We start from the raw sequence: 25,114 nt of genomic DNA, 5'->3' as shown, positions 1-25,114 counted from the left end.
GTGAAGAACAGCCTTGAAAAAAGTGTGTGTGTGTGTGTGTGTGTGTGTGTGTGTGTGTGTGTGTGTGTGTGTGTGTGTGTGTGTTTGATTGTTATCTCCATATGAAGGTTTCAGAAGGTAGAACAGAGTCCTCCCAGGTCTTGAAGTATCCACCTCCATTTTGGTAAGGGGGTGGGGGGAGAGGTCATGATTCATTGATCAAGCTGTTCAAGCTGTTCGTTTATATTAATATTCTCAAGGATGGTTTTTAAGATCTTTTCACTTCATTTTTATAAGTCTTGATAAAAAAAAAACTTATAAAAATGTCTTGTAGTCTTGTAGTCTTGTCTTTTTATAAGTCTTGATGAGCCTGGTGTTGGCGCAGTGGTTAGGGCAGCGGCTTGGGATCCAAAAGGTCCTGAGTTCAAGCCCCGTTGGACCACTGAATTAAGACACCAGGGGGTTGACTCAGCCTGTCATCCTTCCGAGGTCAGCGAAGTGAGTACCAGTGTACTGGGCCGGTGTATACCCCGGTTAAAATAGGTGTACCATATCCCTGTGTCGTAAGAGGCGACCAGGGTTGCGTCAGGAAGGGCATCCGGCGTAAAACATGTGCCAAATCAGTATGCGGATCATACGGATGATCCGCTGTGGCGACCCCTAACCGGAGCAGCTGAAAGAAGAAGAAGAAGATTTTATAAGTCTTGATATTTGGTCATTTTCTTTATTTCTGCATTGTTTAGGCCATAAGATCGTATGTGAGCATTACTTCCTTGTTCTCAGTTATCACTTTTGGTTCATGTTTCCATGAGTTTTCTGGGACTGGGATACAAAGTTTTTGCAGTATGTGCCAGTAGATTACTCTACATACCCTGTTGTGCCTTTGTGTGTGCAGTTGTTCTGATATGAGATTTTTACATCCTGAGAGGAAGTGGCTCGTGCTTTCTGTTTATACCTTGCAGAACCTACACTTGTCTGATTGACTCAGTCCTGCCATTTTCATGAAGCATTCCTGTTGTGTCCCTGGTCCTGGGAATTTATAATGATTCATTCTCCATCCCAGTTCAGCTGACCTCTTCTTAGCCATTTCAATCAGCTTTCTTTTACTCTGCCAAATCTGTCAAACTCTTCTTTTTTCATATATCTATATATATATAAAGTTGAAAGTGTGTCTGTGTGTTTCTCTGTGACCTATGCACGCGAAAAGTACTGGACTGATCCTCGCCAAACATCACATGCTGACAGAACATGTACCCGGGAGTATCCCGATGTAAAAGAATTGTACTTCCGACTTCCGGTTTCCGAATTATGACGTCATCACCTGATTTCGTAACATTAATTTTTCAAGTTCAGCCAATTGACATGGGGCCAACGCCATATGCAATATATCTAACATATGATTTTAAGTTTTTGTTTGTCTGTTTGTTTGTTTGTCCGCACGTGCTAATCTCCTGAAAGGTGAAAGATAGGAGCTAACCACTGAAACAAAAATGTTGGGATGGGCCCCAGGAAGGTTATAGGCTATGTGGCAAGGCCCCTTGGCTGGGGGGGGGGCAGGGGGGTAAGGGGGTGTGTTTCCCCCTCACCAACCCCCTTAGCCTATGACTGCCATGGCCCAATAGGGAACTGATACTGTGCTCGCGTTAGACATATGTATAGAAGATTAAATTCATTCAAAAAGAACCCGGGCAGCGCCGGGTGCATTCACCGAGTAAAGATATATATATATATATATATATATATATATATATATATATATATATATATATATATATATATATATATATATATATATATATATATATATATATATATATATATATATATATATATATATATATATATATATATATACCATTCTTCTCTTGTTGTTCTCCCACTTGGCAGTGGATATATGTTGATATTTTGTTTTACATTTTTCTTTCCTCTTTTTTTTGGTATAATTGGGGCTGTATTCGTTGCTGTTTCGGTTTCATACATGACAATCTTCCATTTGCACCTGTCTTTGGAAACATTTTGCAAGGTGGGTTAGGGATACCTTTTCTGGCTCACTGTCTACATGTTTGCATACAGATTGGATTTGAGAGTCTGTTGAATTTTTCACTTATTCAGCCAGTCCAACAGATATCAGTCTGTCCACTAGGTTGAGTTCCATTAGGCCTCCACCTCCTCGTCTCAGCAGGTACATTCTCGGGATGCACCGATTTTTGCAAAACATTTTGCCGATGGTGAGGAGTTTCCTTGTTTTGATATCTAGTTTGTTGATTTATGTTTGTGGTCAGTTAATTATTCTGCAGTTGTTGGAATACTGGTATTGCAAGTTGGTTGATGACTTTGATTTTGTTTCTTGGGGTAAGGTATGTTTTCAGGATCAGCCTCATTCGATGCAAGTATTCTTTGGCAATTGTTTTGCGCATTGTTTATGACATATTTGGTGGCCCTCCTCCACTCAAATGTATTTATATGATGCTTTGTTATCTAGATCATGTATTGTTGTATCTAGGTCGATTTTATGTTGTCCATTTGTGTTAATTTACCCTGTATGAATGTGCACTTGGCACACTTATCTAAGCCAAATTTCACTTGAATGTCATCATTTGGTGCAAAAAGTTTTATATCATCCATGTAAAGTAGATGTCACCTTTCCTGCGTCTTCAGAAGTTCTCTTATTGGACATTAGGGTGTATCCATGTCCTTGCTCATTAATGACGTTGCTTATGTGGGTCCAGGGCCAGGCAAAACAGGAGGGGCGAAAGGCTATTACCCTGGAAGATCCCGTGACGTATCTTCACTCGTGGTATTTTGATCTTTCCTTCTGAGTGTTGCAGTATCAATGTGGTGTTCCATCGCTTCATTGCTTTCTCAATGAGTTTGATTATTTGGGGGTTGATTATGTCCAGTTGCATGCATTTTATCATCTATGAATGTGGAACACCATCAAAATGTTTTTTTTGTACATCCAGGCTGTGGGAAATTTCGTTCTTCTGGTTTTACAATTTTCAAGTATGGCACTGTTTAGTAGGAGGTGATCTATTGTTCCATAGCATCCTCTTTTACATCCATTCTGTTCTGCCTCTTGGCCTCCTTCTTGCATTAGGTGTTAGTGCATCATTTCTGTAATGATTCCCATCAGAAGTTTCATGTTGTTGGTAGACAGATTAATGGTGTATTCTTGTGAGGTAGTTGGGTTTCCTCAGATTTTGGAATGAGGAAGGTGTTCGTTCTCCATCCCAGTTGAGCTGACCTCAACTTGTGAACCATTCATCCATTACCTCCTCCCCTTGGATAAGTTCATTGAATGCTTGAGCGTTGTGATTGTGGAGAGCATCTGGTTGCTTTAGCCAGAAATTTGGAACGCCATCTGGGCCTGGGCTTTTAAAGTTTGGCATTTTTGCTAGTTGTTTTTTTGTTTGTTTGTTTGTTTGTTTTCTTCTTCTATTTTATCACTGGGGGCATTTCCTTTCGGTGTTGGTTTTTCTTTTCCAATTTTTGGATCCACTCCACACCTCCTCGTTTTGTTATTTTGGGTCTTCATAGATTCCTTTCCAAAAGTTTTCACGTGCACCCTTTTCGGGGGGACTTGTTACATCTTGCTTTTGTTTCTTTAGTTCATGGTGGAATCTCTGTGGGTTGTTTTCAAACAACTGCTTTTGTTTTCTCCCTTTGTTAACTTCATCAAAGTGTTTTTTAATCTTCCTTGCTATCATTTTGAGTTTCTTTTCAGCAGTGTGTGTGTTTTGTACATCTTGTGAAAACTATGGGTTGACTGACTGCATGGACATAACTGAGGTTGAGGATCTCCTGATGTAAATAATCTACTGATGTGGATCTGTGACCGAGGTTGTGGATCTGCAATTTGAAGAGGTTCTGGACTGAAAGGCTCGAAACCTTGAGGAAGAATGGTGCCCAGTTGATGATCCATGCGGTCGGAAAAGTGTGTGTGTGTGTGTGTGTGTGTGTGTGTGTGTGTGTGTGTGTGTGTGTGTGTGTGTGTGTGTGTGTGTGTGTGTGTGTGTGTGAGTGTGAGATAAAATTGTGAGGAACAGTTGTGTCTGAAAAAACGAGATGTGTATGTATAATGTCATGTATGCATATGTATAATCACATATCAATATGTGTGAATATATGTCATGTGTAATATGCATACAACCACGATTCTTGCACATGTGTGTATAAAACAGGACCCTTGGATGTGTGTATGTGCCACCACTACCAGTCGCCATCTCCACTCACGAGTCTCCAAGAATGAACAGAGCCTTCTGGGGTCCCGAAGCATCTATCTTCACCCCAGCAAGGAACTCGTGGATCAAAGCATCTCCTGATCCATGTTTCCGTTTCCCCCTCTGTCCCTGAAGCGGCGACAATGTAGATCCACACAACCTCCAGGGCATGCCCAATCCCACCCAGGGACACCCTTGCTTGCCTGTACACAGCAAGCTGCAGACACTGGTCACTATCTCTACACGAGGTCCCACCAAATACATCCACAGTGGGAGAGAGTCGCACCGCAGAAGGGAGTCAGAAAATGGGAGTTGTCCTCAGTGGGAGGGAAAAGTACACTAAGCTGAGGGAGTCGACAAAGTGCACCAAGCCACGTAGCTAAGCCACGTCCCAAACTCCTCAACCCCACCGAAGCTCGGTCCCACCCTCAACGGGATGGAGCTGATAAAGCCCTCCAGACTGCATGGCCAGGCCGTGTCCAACTGCATGCTGATTAGTGTGACACAGGAAGCCACATGCATGGCCCTCAGCCCCACTGAAGCCACTACTGTAGCTGCAGGCCAAGGCTGCCTCGCAAATGCATGTCGAAAGGTCTGACACCCGACACCACGTGCGCAGTCCTCCATCTATCCAAAGCTGCTGCCCTTGTTGCGGTCTTTGCTTCTATCAAATATGTCATTCGGCACGGTATTCGGTCACATTAGTCCTTTATGAGAGGGAGGCGGCAAAGTGCACTGCCTCCCCCTCGCCACCACCTTGGTGTGTGTGTGTGTGTGTGTGTGTGTGTGTGTGTGTGTGTGTGTGTGTGTGTGTGTGTGTGTGTGTGTGTGTGTGTGTAAGCATGCACATATGTGGATGTAAGCATAAGATCATGGAAGAGCTAAGCAACAATTTGGATGTCATGCTAACACAAGAGGAACAGGTGGATACGAGATATACGAACAAGCACAATCATGTGTATTCATAACCATCGCTATTGTCACTGACTGTCCTACGTGTCTACCTGCAATTTATCAATTGTTAATAAGGAGATTGCAGTAGATATGTAGGATCATCAGTGACAGCAGCAACAGTCACCAGGAGGTTTAGGAGACATCCTGAAGATAGAGTTGGGATGGCATTTCGTGGGAGAAGTTTTGGATGGCTCCAGGGAGGAGATTCCAAAGAAAGTGTGAAGGAGTTTGGGAAGCTGGTTTAAGACTTAGATTTGGGGAAGTTAACACACTCACTGTATATCCATTACACTCACTTGCGTGCACTTGACACAAAATTTAAAACTTGTCATCAAAAGCATTTGAGCCTGCACAAGATGGCGCTGCAGGACGAGACCTCAAACAAACCTTCCCTGAAGTAAAATTCTTTTCCAAGTGTCTGACGTGCATCATGCAACCCAGATATCTTGCAATTCAGTTTGTCATCAAGGAGTACATTGGAGGCCCGAAGGTCAGTATGAATGTATCCCTTTCTCTGCATGAAAGACATGCCCTCTGCGACCTGCCGTGGACATATAGAAAGCGCTCATATAAGTTAGAAGTAACTTGGAAACGGGTACACGAGATTCTTGTTGGGAACAAGGTGCTTAATCATTGAATGCTAGAAGATGTAGATTGTGGACGACAGTTTTCCAGCATTCGACATGGTTCACACTGCATGCTTATTACAAAACAACTTGATTAGATCTTGCTATATAAAAATCTAAATAAATTCCCTTCTAGACAATGCCACACGCATTTTCTTAAATCTTGCTCTACTATATAAAAATGCAAAAGAAGACGAATCTTAAAAAAAAAAAGCACGTACTCTTGTAATATAATAATATATAATATGTAAATTGCATTTGTACGCATTAAAAACCAGCAAACTGCCCGGAACTGATAAAATTATACTCGTCTCTCGCATTCAATCTGTATTAAATGGGCTGTCAGGAGGTAGGAGGAGGTATGCACACTCGTCTCTGAGCTATCTCCTCTGGGTTTGAATCTTGAGCCAGCTATAAACTGCCATCCTGGTGCTTCACAGACAGAGAAATCAATGTGTGTGTGTGTGTGTGTGTGTGTGTGTGTGTGTGTGTGCTCTGTCCTTCAGAAGGACAGGAAGCCAGAGGACCCATCTGCTAGCGCTGATTGTTACCGAAGGTGGACGGAGGTTATGTTTTCACCCCTGTCTGTCTGTTTGTTTGTTACTTACGAAAATCGAAGATTTTTTTTCAGGTATATTGGTTGGTCGCGTGTGTTATTTATTACTTGGCAATTTCTCTCTTTTTGCAAAGTATGTTGATCTGTTCCGTTAGTTTGTTACTTGGTAAAAAAAGAAAAATTTACAAATATGTTGATCGCTTCTGTTTGTTTGACTGTCCATTCACATTTAATCGCTGACAAGTCACAATTTTAAACAGATCTTCACAAAACTCCAAAGGGTAGAGTTGGTGGTCCAACAGAATCCTATTTATTTTTGAGGGCAAAAGATCAAAAGGTCATCATAGGCTAAAGGTCAACAACTGTTTCAAATTTCTAAAATTGTCAATTTTCATTCGATCGACTTGAAATTTGAACAGGGTTTGCAAATCAGCGCGCTGAATTCAACCACCATCTATTTTTTGAGGTCAACATTGGTCAAAGGGTCAGCATAGGCTGGATTTCTAAAATTCTCAATTTTAATCTGATTTACTTGAAATTTGAAGAGAATTTGCTTATCAGGTCACTGAATTCAACCACCAACTATTTGAGGTCAACTTAGGCCAAAAGGTCAACACTGGCCAAAGATCAACAACTTAGGTGCGATTGCTAAAATCCTCAATTTTCATTGGATTGACTTAAAATTTGAATAGGAGTTTCATATCAGGTCAATGAATTAAACCACCAACTATTTTTGAGGTCAACATAGGCCAAAAGTCAACAACTTAGGTGTGATTGCTAAAATCCTCAATTTTCATTGGATTGAGTTAAAATTTGTAGAGGATTTATATTTCAGGTCACCGAATTAAATCACCAACTACTTTTTGAGATCAACATAGGCCAAAAGTTCAACATAGGCCAAAGGTCAACAACTTGGATGAAGTTTCTAAAATCCTCAATTTTAATCCAATCGACTTGAAATGTAATCAAGATTTGCATATCAGGTCAATGAATTCAACCACCAATCATTTTTAAGGTCAAAAGGTCAACATCAGCTTAATTTCTAAAATTGAGAGATAGGGCCAATAACTCTTCTTCTTCTTCTTTCGGCTGCTCCCGTTAGGGGTCGCCACAGCGGATCATCCATTATGATCCGCATAGTGATTTGGCAGATGTTTTACGCCGGATGCCCTTCCTGACGCAACCCTGGTCGCCTCTTACGACACAGGGATATGGTACACCTATTTTAACCGGGGTATACACCGGCCCAGTATACTGGTACTCATTTCGCCGACCTCGGAAGGATGACAGGCTGAGTCGACCCCCTGGTGTATTAATTAAGTGGCACAACGGGGCTTGAACTCAGGACCTTTTGGATCCCAAGCCGCTGCCCTAACCACTGCGCCAACACCAGGCCAGCACCAGATAGGGCCAATAACTATATATATATATATATATATATATATATATATATATATATATATATATATATATATATATATATATATATATATATATATATATATATATATATATATATATATATATATATATATCATGATATCTCAAAAAGTTGTGGAAGAGTTGGTTTGGTGATAAGAACAAGTGGATTCGAGTTTGGTTCAGATCTAGCCCATCATTGGGATACAAAACGTAAACTGTTCAGCCTGGCATGTGCTCCACCGAGTGCCGTTTTACTTTGTTCTGTTTTGCCAAGTGTTACTCTTTGAGTGATTTTTCAATTGTTTGTTTGTTTGTCCATCTGCCTATCCACTCGCTTACCGCCCAAACCGCTCAGCCGATTGTTCTGAAACTTTCGAAGATTGTAGGTACTGTCCCTGTCACACTCGATTGATGGTCCACACGAGGTCAACATAGCTAGACCAAAAGGTCAAATTTCTAAAATCCTCAATTTTTATGCGACCGAGTTGAAATTTGAATAGGATTTTCATATCAGCTCACTGAATTCAACCACCATCTATTTTTAAAGTCAACATAGGCCAAAAGGTCAACATAGGCAGGATTTCTAAATGGTCAATTTTCATCCGATTGACTTGAAATTTGAAGAGGAGTTGCATATTTGCTCATTGAATTTAGCCACCGATTATGTTTGAGGTGAACATAGGCCAAAAGGTAAACATAGGCCAAAGGTCAACAACTTAAGTGAGATTTCTAAAGTCCTGAATTTTCATCCGATTGACTTGAAATTTGAAGAGGATTTATATTTCAAGTCACTGAATGCAACCAGGCACAGGCAAAGTGGGGCATCAATGTGTGTGTGTTGTCACTCAGATGGACACTAAACTGGACATCCCGTCTGCCAGCATTCATTGGTGGACGTTAAATATCCCATGGAGTCCTTCACAAAGAGTAGGAGAGCTATCACCAGCACCATGGCCAAATTCCTGCCCTAATCAAGAGAGGGCATTGCATCAGCAGCACAGCCACACACTAAGCTTATGATGCTACCCTTTAGCCTTGTGCTGCATACGAACGAAGATTTGTTGTTTGGAGTGGAATTGATTGAAGTGGTGGTTTATCTGTGATAATAGAATTGCTTTTCAAACCTGAAGCAGCATTCCATTCATCACAGAATGAGAAATCTTTCCTTCAGGGCTTCTCAGGAACTTTTGCAGATCACCTGCAAAACACAAACGTGGCAGGGGCAAGTGGTAAAATGCATGGTACTTCAATATGGTTTTTGCTTTCGTGTTTAGCTAACTTGGGTTGAAGCCCCAATTTTTAAACAAGTCATGCAGAGAACTCTTCCTACACGACCTTTCATGATCTATTTCTCCTCCCAATTTGCACATGCGTTTTCTCAGCAGGTCAAGACTGTTCATACAATATATTTTCGTTGTCTATCATTGCACAGGGTTCCTCATAAGTTAGTTAGCAGTTGCCTGATTTTGTTGTTGTTGTTATTGTTGCAAATCAATCCATACATTGGGACCATACTGTGTAGAGCGTTGGTGCTGCCTAAGCAGTCTCCTGGGCTATTGGGCACAATCCTGGATGGGTCACCACTCCGACGCAGGATACCAGCAAGCTGGTACTTATTTTGCTGACCTCAGAAGGATGACAGGCAGAGTCAACCCCACCTAGTAATAATTCAACAACCAAGTGGGGTTTAAACTCAGGACCCCAGGATCCTAAGCCCACCACTCCAACCAATCAGCCAACGCCAAGCATATTGTTGCAAATGCCCCAATTTTTATTATTTTACCTTGATCTTAAGGCTTGTAGTGGAGCTGTCACACACACACACATGGACATACAGAAGAACGTACACAACACAATCAAAATAAAGACCAATTGCTGCACCATAGTTCTAAGAAGGAAGCCAGACATAGCGATACATGCGCATGCACACGCATACACGCACACACACACGCACACACACACAAACACACACACACACACACACACACACACACACAAACACACACACACACACACACACACACACACACACACACACACACACACACACACACACACACACACACACACACACACACACACACACACACACACACACACACACACTGTCCTGGTAAGTACTTACAAAATCTCTTTTGTTTGAAGTTATATAACTTTAACTTACAAGCAATTGACTGATTTCCAAAAATCCCGGATCATCAGTTCGGCTGCGTTTTTTAATCGAGGTTTCTTTTTTTGGGATTCCGTGCCAAGGCTCGTGCAAGAGCGAAAACACAGAACAAACAACAAGGCAGGAGACAAGAGGGGCGGGAGAGGGAAGCTCAAAATAGTTGGGAACAGAGAAAAGAGGAGATCTGTGGAAGGGAGAGGGAAGGGGTGGGGTGCACAAGATGGTCCTACAGGGCTTTCAGGAAGCAAAACAGGGGAATTGAAGGAGGTGGGTTTGATGTGGTTTAACAGGGTAGAAAACATCAAGATATTGGATAAGGGAAGATATGAGATGGTGTTGAACAGCTGTTTTGAAGACTTGGAGGAGGAGTGGGATTGAACAGAGTGTGGGAAAAAAAACGAGGAATGAAAGAGTAAAGGTGAGCAGTGATTCTTGATTTTGGTTTTGGCAGTTTTTGCAGAAGGGGGTTTTTGGCTGAGCTTGATCATCCTGCGGAGATATTGAGGGGGGGGGGAGACAGAGCAGGGGTGGGGGTTGTCAAGGCCGGAGAGACGGTAGAAGAGAGAAAGACCACCGACTTGCCTTCAGTGAGAGAGTGAGAGACCAAAAGACTCAGCTTCATTATGGGAGATGGCAATCATCCTAAAAGCCTTATTTCCACAGCTTGAAGTCGAGCTAGGTGTGAGGCAGGAGGACCACCCCAGAGGGGAGAGCAGTACTCCATCAGACTGCGGATGAAAGCTTTGTATGTGGTCAGGAGCTCAGGTGTGCCAAGGAAGGACTTTGCACAATGGAGGATGCCCATTCGGTGACTGGCTTTGGAGGCCAGGTTGGAAATGTGGCTTTCCCACATCTCCAAGCTTGCATAATATTGGAAGCGATGATGGATTCCATAACCTTACTGATGATTGGGAGAAGGCTGATTGGTCTTTAGTTGCAGGGATCAGTTTTTGCACCTTTTTTATGCAGGGCAGTAACGTTTGCTGATTTCCAAGCAGATGGCAAATAACCTTCAGCAAATGAGAAAGTGAAGAGAACAGAGAGAGGGTGAGCAAGAGTAGCAGCATAGGTTTTTAGAACACGAGCACTGATGCCATCTGGACTGGTTGCAGAATCTGAGTCAAGGTTTGATGACAAACTCTCCACCTTGTCAGGAAAGAACACAGAGTCCAGCAACAGCTGGGTGTGGCTGGGTAAGGTGGGTACAGAAAGTGATGGGTTTGGGATACATGATTTAGCAGCAAACACAGAGTTTAGGCATTCAGCCTTTTCACATGCAGTGTCAGCTGTGCAGCTATTTGAGGTAAGTGAAGGGATGGAGGGGGAACATACATGAGAAACGGACTTCACTAGAAGGGTACTTGGTGGAGCACGTACCTCCACCATGCAATACCTGATCAAATGGAACATATAGGGCCCAATACATTTTTGAAATATCATGCTATACATCGTTTTTAGCCTCATCTCTCAATTATGAAGAATTGCTTCAAAAATTATAAAATTATCATATCCAGATCTGGATTCACCAAAATCGAATGAATTTGTCCTTGTCACACATCCAACCTGTCCACCAAGTTTCATCCAAATCTGTCCACAACTTTTTAAGATATCGTGCCATATGTGTATATATATATATATATATATATATATATATATATATATATATTTATGTGTATATATATATATATATATATATATATATATATATATATATATATATATATAAATGTATATATATATAAATGTATATATATATAAATATATATAAATATAAATGTATATATATATAAATATAAATGTATATATATATAAATGTATATATATATATAAATGTATATATATATAAATGTATATATATATAAACCAAATGTGTATATATATGTATATATATATATATATATATATATATATATGTATGTGTGTATATATATATATATATATATATGTATGTGTGTGTATATATATATATATATATATATATATATATATATATATATATATATATATATATATATATATATACTGTATATCAGTATCTCTAAACGGTGAAGAATCACTTAAAAAAATTATTGGATCTGGATTCGGATCTTCACCAAAATTGAAACAACTCTTCCTCGTAACACCCCCAATATGTCCACTAAGTTTTGTCCGAATCCATCGAAAACTTTTGAGAAATCATGCTATTTATCGTTTTTGGCCATATCTCTCAATAGCGAAGAATCACTTAAGAAATCCTGGTGTCTGGATCTGGATCCGGATCTTCAGCAAAATCTAAGGAGTTCGTCCTGGTCTCAGACCCAACATACCCACCAAATTTCATTCAAATCCATCCACAACCTTTTGAGATATCTTGCACACAAAGAGACAAACAGACAGGGGTGAGAACAATGCCTGCTTCCACCTTCGGTGGTGGAGGTAACCAGATGCCACCAGAATTTGGAGGAGGGAGACGGGTTTGAGAGTTCAGACTTGAGATGAGAAAGATGTTGTTTCCTAGCTCTCCTGAGGGTAGACACACACTTGTTCCAAGCTTTGTTAAACGAAATGAGATTACCCTCTGTAGGATTTGCCTTCCATGAGGCGAAGGCTCGTTGTGTCAGGACAGCCTCGCCACAACCTTCAGTGTACCATAGGCGGGAGTAAGGGGCGGACTACTGAAGATGACATGGGATAAATCTGTGCATGAGAGAGAGCAAATTTCTTTGAAAAAATTCTCAGGATGAGTTGATGTTGGTGAGAGCAGAAATGGGAGACCAGTCTAGTCTAGAAGACCCTGCTAGTCAGCCTGAGTGAAATGCCAGACTCGTTGGCACTGAGGTAGTTCTCTCATAACAACCAGAGAGATGTCCACTTTAACAAGCATATGTTCAGATGAACTGATTGGAGCAGAAGAACAGCAGACATTTTCAGGGAAATTGGTCAAAATCAAATCCAGAAGAGAGGGAGTATCGTTGGCTGAGATCCGGGTTGGGAAGTTGACAGATTGTGTCAGTCCCAATGAGTCGCAGAAGTCCTTTTTTGAAGTGCCATGACAGGTGAGAGAGGTATCCACACCTAGCCAACTGCCATGATGGCAATTGAAGTCACCACATATGAGGAAGAGAGAGAGTTTGGATGAGTGGATAGAAGTTGGTCCATGTTTTCTGTGAGCGAGATGTAAATGGAGTCATCACTGTTTGTTGGACGGTACAGTACACATATAAACATAAGGTGGGAGTGGAGTGGAAGCTGTAGCCAGAGGTATTCCTGGGGGTGTGGACGAGTGAGGGAAGTGCATGGAGAGTGAGAGATAGAGTTTTTGATAAAGAGAGCAACTCCACCACCAGAATGAGGATGAAGTCAATCATACTGGAGGAGGGGAGTAACCAGGGAGAGAAACTAAGGAGTCAGAGACGTCTTGAAGGAGGAAAGTGTCTCTTAAGCAGACCATGTCTGGTTTGTCATGGGCAATCTGTATGGAGAGATCAGTCAGGTTAGATCAAAGGCCACAAATGTTTGAGGTTCAGACTGTTAAGGAAGAGGGTGGGGAGGAGGTTTTGGTGCAGGGGAGGGGAGGAGGAAGGTAGTGAGAAGGAAGAGGGGTGGAGGTAGTGAGATTTGTTGACAGTTGTTGAGCGATTGCAGAAGAGCTGGGGGAGATGGTAGGATGGGGAGGCGGACAAAGGGCTAGGTGGTGAAGGGATGAGTAGCAGTGGGGAGTAATAAGAGAGGGGCAAATCCGATTTTAACGTGCTGCACTGTGTATCCTTGCAACGAACAAATTATCTTCATGCTTATTTATAATATATTTTATAAATAATATTTATTTTACTCTAAATACCTCCATTCTTTAATACTACATATATACAATCTCTATTATAATACCAAGCTTGCACACGAAAAACTTGGCTCTCCATCACACGATCCCTATGAAATTGCTGTGGCACTTAGCGGACATGCCGACAATGTTTGGGAAGTCTTGACGTTCCATAGTACCACTTGCATTTTGCACAATGCGTATTTTTTTCATTCCCCGTGTACGGTCTGTCGTCTGCTACCAGCTATGTTGTACTGCTATCCTGTGCATGTGCACGGGTATCACTAGTATGCATGTGTATATATATATATATATGTATATATATATATATATATATATATATATATATATATATATATATTTCCAGCAATATCTGTGTGTGTGTCTGTCTGTCTGTCTGTCTGTCTGTCTGTATGCGACCACCGTTTCTCGACGACCGCTGGTCCGATCTGATTTAAACTTGCCAGGAATATTGCCAGGGCCCTGCGGATGTGCCTTTTCAAGGTTTGATGTCAATCGGACGAGCGGTTCCCAAGTTACGGCCATTTATTTGTCGACCAATGACAAGAATCAGTATTATGACGTCACGAATGACGTCACAATTAATGTTTGTTTATTTATTTATTTTGCACGATTGATGTCACAATTCTTCTTCTTCTTCGTTTGGTATGATGTCACAATTGACGCTGGGGACCTGTGAATGTGCCTTTTCAAGGTTTGATATTAATCGGACAAGCGGTGCCTAAGTTATGGCCATTTATTTACCGAACCAATGACAGGACACGGTGCTATAACGTCACGAATGACGTCACAATTAATGTTTATTTATTTATTTATTTGTTTTTTGTTTTTTTGTGAATACATTTGTGAATACATTTACAGAGAGAGGGGCGAGAGAGGAGGGGGGAGAGAGGAGGGGGAAAGAGGGGGAGAGGGGGGCAAGAGAGGGGAGCAAGAGAGGGGAGGGAGAGAGGGGTGGTGAGAGAGAGGGGGCATCTCAATTCAAGAGAGGAGGGGCGAGACTAGGGGGGAGCGAGGGGGGCGAGAGAGAGGGGGCGTCACAATTCTTCTTCGTTTGATATGACGTCACAATTGAAGCTGGGGACCTGAGTACGTTTCCCAGGTGTTTCCCAAGTTATGGCCATTTATGATACGGTTGGTCTGATCTAATTGAAAAAATGCCCCAATCCAGTCGGCGAAGAGAGCGAAGGAACGAAGCTGCACATACTGGCATGCCTCACCCATGTGAGAGGGTACTGCACGAGAGAGGGGGAGAGAGGAGGGGGTCGAGAGAGGGGGGGTTGAGAGTGGGGGGGGGGTGAAAAAATGCCCCAATCCAGTCGTCGTTTACGCACCTACGGGCACACACCTACGGGCCCGCACCTACGGGCCCGCACTAGTATAATTAATAATAGTAATTAACTAATTTAACTCACTGAACTCAATATTATTATATCAAATTCAATGCACGAGGAACTTGTTTCCATTAAAAACCAACCAAACTTCAGTAAAAGGTAACAATGGAGTGGAAAGACATTCTGACAAGACCTGATAAAACAATCAGCCAAATATCCTGTTTAACATGATTGAAAAAAACCTCAGCACGTTCCACAAAATCATCTCTTACTGAACAAATTCTTGCAAATCTAAGTATTTTTGTAAATATTTGCAAAATCAAAATTTGCAAAAAAATTATTGCAAATCAAATTTTTACTGAACAATTTTTTTTCTTTTTTTTACTGAAACACAAAATCATCTTTTACTGAACAAATTCTTGCAAATCAAATCTAAGTAGAAAAGACATTGTAACCCATTTTAATTGGTACATTGCGACATGGAAAGTTGCACAAGACTACAGGGAGACTGAAATCATCAACTTTATGATATACACTTGTACTAAAGCTATTCTGTCCAACTCTAACCAACATATCCAGATATGTAGCAAATGAACAATTGTTACCACTTCTGCTTGCAATTAGGCTATCTGAATAAATCTTGTGAAGCTGCCTATCAAAAAAAGTTATACTTAACCAGACAAATATCATCTATATAACAACGTCACATGTATGAGATAATTTTTTTAAGCGAATCCTATTTTTTTTTCCTTCATCAGTTTCTGCATAAATGAAAATTCACAGAAAGAAAAATGTCCGCTAGTAGGGGGCTGTATTTCCCACCCATGGGAATACCCTTTACCTGTTGAAATATCATCCCACAAAAGTGTTAAATAAAATAAAATTAATAGCATCCTTAAACTTCTGCTCATCAAAACAATGAAATGAAAATGGGAGTATTTCTTTTCATAAAAGAATGCTTGATCAAACCTGACACATAAAAACTTATTAAATGTGTTAAAAACCTTGTCAACTTACTTTGAAGAGTGAATCCCTCACTAATACTAAATCTAAATTTGTACATAAAGTTAAAAAAAAAAATCAAAAACTTCAACTGACGATATTGAGGCATGTAATTCTATCTAAAAACTCTAAAGAAGAATTAATGCTCCAGAAAGTGTTAATACCAGAATTCTTATCAATTGTTAAACAATGTTTCCTTAACTTTTCCCTAACAACTTGTAAGCCTGAGTTAACTCTAACCGATAACTGTTTGGTGGAACACTGCCTGGCACCCGTTACAAACCTATACTTGTATGGGTTCTTATGAAGCTTCGGGATCCAGAAAAGTCGAGGAATACAAAGATTTACCTCTTTACATATATTACCAAAATTATAAATAAAACTTCCTGATGCTCAGAGATAATATCTTGGAGTGACTTATGACAAGGAACATATGTATTATTTCCTACACTAGTGAAAGGAACCATATCTTAAATAAAATCTCTATAGACAACTTTTTACAAACCACAAAATTATAAGCAGCCTTATCTGCTGTAGCTATTACGTAGCTATCATGGAGATCCTGAATGTCGTTCCGAACACTCAGCTTGTTCAACACTGGTTTTGATTGATCGAGTGAAAGCAAGCCCCGACTAAGAAAAAACGTAATCCTATTATCCAGGACTTTCACAACTCTGTTAAACCATGCATTAAAACTGTTTCCAGATAACTTAAACTTGGTGCACATTTTGTTAACAAAATTAGAGACAGAATCCACATTTGAAGATCTAATACAGCTCCAAGGTTGAGTTACTGGTTCCCGATATTTAGCTCCCATTTTCAACATATCCCTAATTTCATTATTACCAATGATGTTCAAATCCCCAGAAACTAAGTGTCCACAAGGACCATATAAAAATGGGGAAGTCGAACATGCAGAGTCAGTTTCCAAAATGTCCTTTACCATATCTATACTAACAGTTTTAAGAAATTTACTATAATTGAATAAGGATTGTCCTATGGTTTCAGTGAAGGTGAAGTAAACCTTCATTGGGGTTCATTCCCTAACTTTATCTGGTAATAAACTCTCTACACTAGTATCCCTAAAAATAGAATGAAGCTGAAGCCTATCTACCTGCTTGCTAGAAAAATCACAAACTAAGAATTCACGGATCCTATCAACTTTGGGAGTAGACTTCTTTTTCCGAACCCTGATATAAAAAGCTTCAATAAACACAAGACTGTTAGACAAGACAAACAGCCACTGAGCTTTGGGGAAGTGCCATCACTTCCAGGGGTACTCTGGGTACCAGCAACATCACAACAGTGGCACCACTTTTCTCACTCAGCAGGGGCATTTCATAGGGAGGAATTTCCTCCTTCCCATGATGCCAACCTCTGGGGATTGTCTGTGCTCTTAACCTTTTAAATGCTGAACATCTAGCAAGGAAGCAGCATGTTTTTAAGTTTTTGTGTGACTCAGCCAGGGTTTCAACCAGACCTCCCAGACTCAGTGCAGATGCTCTAACCATTACACCATCGAGTCTGGTGAGATCAGCGACACAAGTGCATGTAGCTAAACTTAATGCATCGATGTAGTGAAGAAGTTGTCCAAGACTATATACTGCACTTCTTCAAGAGTGATGTGACACAAGATACATGCAGCTTCTCCCTTTGGATCTCTTCGTCTACCAACTTCATCACAAGTTTGAAGATACGGGTGGTGTGGTGGATGCTCCAACGTATCGAATGCTCTTGGAAGAGCAAGGTTGAACTTACAGTGGGGGTAATGGGGTAACAATTTGGCACAATTAGCAAGGGAATTAAAGATCAGGAAAAGAAGAAAGACAGGAAGGAGAAAACATTGAAATGAGCAAGTAATAGTGCTGGATTATGAGGGGTTAATGGAGGTAGTAAAGATCAGATCAGGATGGAGGGGGGGGGGGGTCAGGGACATGAGGTGATGGTGTATGTCATGTATGGTCGGAGCGTGTACTGTATGGGCGGAGCCCCGAGTCACGGTTGGTGGTGATCACATGGTTGTGGCTTCATATGTCACGACTCGCCCACTAGGGACTTGTAGCACCAGTAGCGTCAGTAGCAGTATATGCTGTCATTAGCAGTGTCCTGTAGGTCGTGTGTCTGTAGAGTGCATCGAGTACGTAATAAAGCGGAGTTACGGGCATCGTACGCCCACCCTCTTGCTCGAGGCAATAAAACGGAGTTGTGCACTCCTCCGGCTCGTGTCTGCCTGCTCGCGCCTCTGCCACGACATTACTGTTTGGTGACGAGGATGGGATCAATTATGTAAATTGGAGTTAGACAAGTGGACCCTACCTCACGCCGTCGGAATATTGGCGACCACGGTCCTCTGTGACCCATGACCTTTCGGAGTTGTCCGAGAGGTACGACCTAAATTCCGGGTGTTCGGTGGAGCCGACTCTACTGCTCCATCTAGCAGTCGTGCTTGCCACTGAGACCCGGCCCCACAACAGTATAACTATTAGAGTGGCTGCTTTGAGTCTGGGAGGTCAGTGGTTCAAACCCTGGCCGAGTCATACCAAAGACTTAAAATGGTATGTGCTGCTTCCTTGGTCAACGTGCAACATTTAAAAAGGGGCAGAGCACACACAAACAACCATAAGTTGGCAACCATTGTGCAGGTCTTGATGGGATGAATGACCTGCTTGTGCATTGACATTCCCTCGAAAAGAACCCATAAAAGAGAGGGGTGAGAAAACTCGATTTTACAACATGCTACCTTTCTCCATTAATTCTGTGACGATCATATAGGGATCAATGGTGACGATTCCAAAGAGGCGCAGAATTCTTGGGTGCTGCAGATTTTTCATGACGCTGGCTTCTGCAATAAACTTCAGTTTGCATTGTTCTTGGACAGCTTGCTTAATGAAAACTTCACTGCCATCAAAGTTTCCTGTGAACAGGAGAAGAAAATCAAAAGGGAAGTGTTATGACAGGTTTAAAAATTAAAGCATTGTTGAATACTTATATATTTTTTTCCTTCACAGATCTAAGGCTTGTGGACAATATATATGTATATATATATATTTGTATATATATGTATATATATATATATATAAATATATATATATTTATATTTATTTATATATATATATATATATATATATATATATATATATATATATATATATATATATATATATATATATATATATATATATATATATATATATATATATATATCTGGTATATATGTATATATATATATATATATATATATATATATATATATATATATATATCTGGTATATATGTATATATATATATATATATATATATATATATATATATATATATATATCTGGTATATATGTATATATATATATATATATATATATATATATATATATATATACCATATATATATATACATATATACCAGATATATATATATATATATATATGTATATAATTATACACACACACACACACGTATGAAAAACAAAGACCCACCAACATCTCTCACCTGTGAATGGAGGGAATAACCAATCATCTCTCACCTAATCGATTAAATCCAGGTGGCTAGGATTATATAAATAAATCGACTCCTCCCATGCTCTTCCAGCCGAAGAAAGCTGCATAAAGCAACCAAGAAAGCCTACGCAAGGTAAGTCTGGAGCCCACATGGATTCCCAACATTTGCGGAATTGCAATTGGCAGTATATAAAAATAAAAGTAGACATTTTTATAAAATGTGAACTGCTTCTATTTTCACAGCCCCTGTGCTCCAGTGTGGAGCCCACATTGATTCCCGGTGTGGGCTCCACACTAGCAGGTGTTCTGACCGCTCGTGTAGCCACTCAAGTAAAATTGAGTGGCATGCAATAAAAAGGTGTACCTGAGGTTGCTTAATCAGATTATTATCTTGCCAAAACGAAGTTTTTGCAAGATATGTTAGTCAGCTTGTATGTTTTTTTTTGTCTGTCTGTAATCACGTATAAAAAATTCTGCAGAGCACAGTTATCATTGGAAATTTTTGTAACTTCGCATATCAGAGGCCTATAGAGGTCCCTTTCAGCGCATAAAATTTTGAAGGTCAAGGTCAAAGGTCAAGGTCACTTTGTCGCAAATCAGGGGAGTCGACGAAACCCTTATTTTTTGAGTAATTTTAATCGAATCGTCTCCAATCTTTATGGGAATGTAGTATATCGTCGGGCACTCAGCTGATTAGTTTTTGGTGGCGATTGGCCTTGACCTTCATGGTTAGCGCCTGAGGTCAAACATATTTGACCCCAAGGTAAAATTTTCAAGTTTTAGGAACCATATCGTGTAGTACCTCAAATTGAACACCTCGATGAGTGCTTTCTAGATATGTCAAGCTTGAGACATTATGATGTCATTTGGTGATGTTATGAGGCAAACACATATTTTTCATGGTTACTCTGTAGAACGATTCTCGTCGGAATCTCTCGTAGGCAGATATTCCTCAAGGAGTCGCTCCTGGTGGATAGCAGCTCTGTTCACCTCAGTGTGACCTTAAAGAAGTCACACCTGGTCACCTTTTGGCAAGATTCGGGTCACCCTGTGGGTGACATTGGTTTTATTTTATTTATTTATTTATTTGTATGCTGCTTGTGGCTGCATCATTTTCTGGCGGCACAGCTGTGCCAATGATGCAATGCCCCCTATTACTAGCACAGTGGTACTCATTTCACCAACCTCAGAAGGATGCCAGGCTGAGGCAATCCTCCTGGTGTTAATTCAATGACATGACAAGGGCTTGAGCTCAAGACACTAAGATTTTATGCCAGCCATCCTAACCATTAAGCCAACGCAGGCTTGATCAGATGATGACAATGACGACAATGACGAAATTAGACTCAGGTGGTGGCCATTCAGCCCACCATGCCTGCTCCACATCAACACCACACATCTTTTATAATGATGATGATGATGATACACATTGTGTATTTGTCTATCCCCTTTCATAGGGATGATTTCCGTCTATTTTTGAGGACAAAATACTCGAAAAACATTTTACATAAAAGTGTAATTACCTCTCTTATATTTGAATTGTAGACAGTGATTTGGAAACTGATGTACAGGGCGGTGTACAGAATCGTTTGTTAAAAAATAACAACAAAAAAACAAACCAATGTTACCCGCAGGGTGACCCGTATCTTGCCAAAAGGTGACTACGTGTGACTTCTTTAAGGTCACACTGAGGTGAACAGAGCAGCTATCCACCAGGAGCGACTCCTTGAGCAATATCTGCCGACGAGAGATTCCGATGAAAATCGTTCTACAGAGTAACCATGAAAAATATGCTTTTGCCTCATAACGTCACCAAATGACGTCATAATGTCTCAAGCTTGACATATCTAGAAAGCACTCATCGAGGTGTTCAATTTGAGGTACTACACGATATGGTTCCTAAAACTTGAAAATTTGACCTTGGGGTCAAATATGTTTGACCTGAGGCGCTAACCATGAAGGTCAAGGCCAATCGCCACCAAAAATTAATCAGCTGAGCGCCAGACCATGAACTATATTCCCATGAAGTTTGAAGACGATCCGATCAAAATTACTCAAAAAATAAGGGTTTCGTCAACTCCCCTGATTTGCGCCAAAGTGACCTTGACCTTTGACCTTGACCTTCAAAATTCTGTGCACTGAAAGGGACCTCTATAGGCCTCTGATATGCGAAGTTACAAAAATTTCCGATGATAACTGTGCTCTGCAGAATTTTTTATACGTGATTACAGACAAAAAAAAAAAAAACATACAAGCTGACTGACCTATTTGCAAAACTTCGGTTTGGCAAGATAATAAATACAAGGTGCAGGGAGGTTAGATTCGTTGCATGTGATGGGCAACGCACATAGAGTAAAATGAATGTTCATTACGTCCATAGGATGTCTAATAAATAAAGAAGATATAAGCACACGACGCTCAGCTGAACTTCAGACTTTGGCATGCTCCTGAGGTTGCACCGTCAAAACGAAATGCCCCAGAAGATCAAGAAAATAGGGTCACATTTGTACATGTAGTGTTTTAAAATAATGCTACTTGCTCCGAAACATCACATCTTCCAGTTTATTAAAATAACTCCAACCCGTCGTTTTTTGATAGGCTTTTGTACTCGTAAAGAAGAACCCCGACATTCGTGGGGGAGACGTTTTTGAAAACTATCGCAAATACGCAAATGTTGGGACATTGTTTCAATGGGAAAGAGGGGGTTAAGTTCACAGCGGTTCGTGATTCCGAAGGAAAAATTATAAAAGTTTGAGAACACAAATGCACATAATTACAGTTTCATTAAAAATGCTTACAAAAAAAAGCAATCATAGGTCCTTTTAACCATGATTGATTTGAAACAATGAGCACAAAAGTTCACGAGCGCGAGGAATCACAGCAGGTCGTGGCAGCAGGATTAGAATTAAGAGATAGGCCCAGGACATGCTGCATAGATGGACCCATGCACGGGATTGTGGGTATGGGATTATCACTAAGGGATTTGTCGGTAGATGGAGGTGGAGTGGGTAGTGGGATCATTGTTTGTGGGGAATGGTGGTGGGGGCGGTGGTGAGGGATGGTGTATGCCCACAAAAACCATGAGTATCTGAAGCACATGGGGCCATGAAAGTAGAAGCAGTTCACATTTTATAAATCAGGAATAGCTGGGTACCACGAATTGCAATTCCGTGCATGTTGGAGTTTTATGACACACACACACACACACACACACACACACACACACACACACACACACACACACACACACACACACACACACACACACACACACACACACACACACACACACACACACACACACACACACACTGTACATGTATTCCGTTACTAATAAAAGGCAGTGTGTGTGTGTGTTTTCCATAACTTCAAAACTATAAAACCAAGCAGTCTGAAACTTTGCATGCATCGTAAGAAAACTCCAAGGAAGTGCAAGAGTGAAAATTGGGTGTTTCCGTTAATTAAAACACCCCTTTTGAAGATAATTAACCATCTTATTTAATTATATCCTTCATCAGGCGATCCTCGGCCACCTCGCTCTCTCTCTCTCTCTCTCTCTGAAGGCGTTTCCTGGGGAACCTCGCTGGGGTCTGAAGCCGCCATGTTTTTTGGCCTGCTCAACCATGCCTTGACTTGGAACAGGCCGCAGCGATTTCTTAACGATAAAGTTGTGGTTTTCACTTTCCTCACTCATATTATTGAATGCCTGTTCATCACAGCTACGAACCATTGGGTGCATTGCAATGCTTATAAACATCCGGAGATGTCAGCATTTGTGGCTTGACTTTTCGGGCGTCTCTGGGAGGTGTATGTTTAATGTGGTTGCTAATAATCGTGTGCCAAACTGGCCGTTTCTCAACAACCGTTTCGTTGAAGTGCCTGCTTGAGTGCTTAAGCCACTTGGCAAGCGCTCTCTAAGCTGCTTGGTTGTTTGTTACGGTAAAAGTATCCGTGCTCTCAATGAAACATCGATTAGACAGATGTACGTTTCTGCCTGTGTTGGGTCCTGCGGTGCCGTACTGTTGGTGCCTCAGGAGGTGTCTCATCCGCTAAAAAGGTGTAATTTTATTTTTACAGGACATCGCTTTGTTTAACCTTTTGTACGATCTCCTAACATAATCGACCCCTCACTTCGACATACATACATATATACAAACAATAAGGTCCATCAAACCACGTGTTTACCATGATCTGGCTGTGAAGGCATAGAGCATAGATTGACATTTTGTGTTCTGTGCCTCGAAATATTTTTCAATTTCTTTTTGCTAATTTCTCACTTGAATTAAATTCCTCTTTCAAAGAACTCTGTTTAAAGGTAAATATTTGTGTTTGTCGTTTTTTTGTATTTTATGCCTGTACACGAAAATAAACTGTATTACCATAATGGAAGCGTGTGTGTGTGTGTGTGTGTGTGTGTGTGTGTGTGTGTGTGTGTGTGTGTGTGTGTGTGTGTGTGTGTGTGTGTGTGTGTGTACAGATGGGATTTCAGAATGTAGAATGGAGTCCTCCCAGGGTGGGCTCAAGGTATCCACCTTCATTTCGGTAAGGGGTCACGATTCATGGATCATGCTGAAGTTTTTTTGTATGTGAGGGTTTCAGAAGGTGGAACGAATCCCTCTTAGGTCTTGAATTATCCACCGTCATGTTTGTTTGCGTGTCGTTGATTGGTATCTGCACATGGGGTTTCAGAATGTGGAATGAATGGAGTCCTCCCAGGGTGGGCTCAAAGTATGCACCTTCATTTCAGTAAGGGGTCACGATTCATGGACCAAGCTGAGAAGTTTTCTGTTTTTAAAGTTTTGTGCCGAGGACTCTCTTCAGGATCATTTCTGAACCCAGGACGGCTTCGAACTATAGTTCTTTTGTCGTGATATTCCCAGGGATGGTTTTTAATATCTCTGTGAGGTTCTTCTTCATCGTTCCCATGAAGTTCTTCATCATCACTAGTGTAAATTTGGCATTCTTCAGTTTCAAGGATCTTTTCACTTAATGCTTGAGGTCTTGGTATTTGGTCATTTTTTGATTTCTGCATCGTTAGTCCAAAATCAACAGTATGAACATCTCAATTAGCAATGCCTTCTCTTATTTTTTTGCACCGAAGTATGATATCTGGTTTGTTTTTGCTTTGTTTTCGATGTTCATGCCCAATGGGATCATTTGGTCGGATCTGAGCGGTACTTCAATGTTTTCAGTGATTGCTTTTGGTTCATTTTCCCACAAATTTTCTGGAACTGGAATATCAATATTTTTGCAGATGTGCCAGTGGATTACTTCACAAACTCTGTTGTGTCGTTGTGTGTACAGCTATTCTGACTTTGTTTTTTCGTGTTCAGATATTAATCATCACATATCATTCTCTTTGCTAACCCCACCTCCACACCTCACCTGTCCTTTTTTTTTTCGCCTTTCCCCCACCCTTCTCTCTCAATCGGTCCCCACCTTGCTTAACTCTCCTCCTAAAATGCAGCACTCTCCTCCCACACCTCTGTCGCTCTCTCGCTGCCTCAGACAGACAAACACAGACAGACAGACAGTCAGT

At 40.8% G+C, this 25,114-nt stretch overlaps 1 protein-coding gene across 3 annotated transcripts in view; it reads right to left on the bottom strand.

The window, feature by feature from the left end:
* LOC147028006 (proto-oncogene tyrosine-protein kinase LCK-like) overlaps positions 1 to 25,114 on the bottom strand; it is a 63,457-nt gene that overhangs the window by 10,202 nt on the left and 28,141 nt on the right. For all 3 annotated transcript variants that reach the window (XM_085877924.1, XM_085877925.1, XM_085877923.1), the window contains 3 exons: positions 18,821 to 18,994; positions 8,882 to 8,955; positions 5,541 to 5,694 (listed from right to left, as the gene is read on the bottom strand). In XM_085877924.1, coding sequence (XP_085734050.1) covers positions 5,541 to 5,694; positions 8,882 to 8,955; positions 18,821 to 18,994 — 402 coding nt within the window. The remainder of the gene's footprint in view (positions 1 to 5,540; positions 5,695 to 8,881; positions 8,956 to 18,820; positions 18,995 to 25,114) is intronic.

Source organism: Eptatretus burgeri, chromosome 4, assembly GCF_056783735.1.
Source record: "Eptatretus burgeri isolate ZD-2024b chromosome 4, Ebu_testis_v1, whole genome shotgun sequence".
Classification (NCBI taxonomy): Eukaryota; Metazoa; Chordata; class Myxini; order Myxiniformes; family Myxinidae; genus Eptatretus; species Eptatretus burgeri.
Note: the sequence above shows the minus strand (reverse complement) of the source record. Positions and strands in the feature narration are given on the sequence as shown.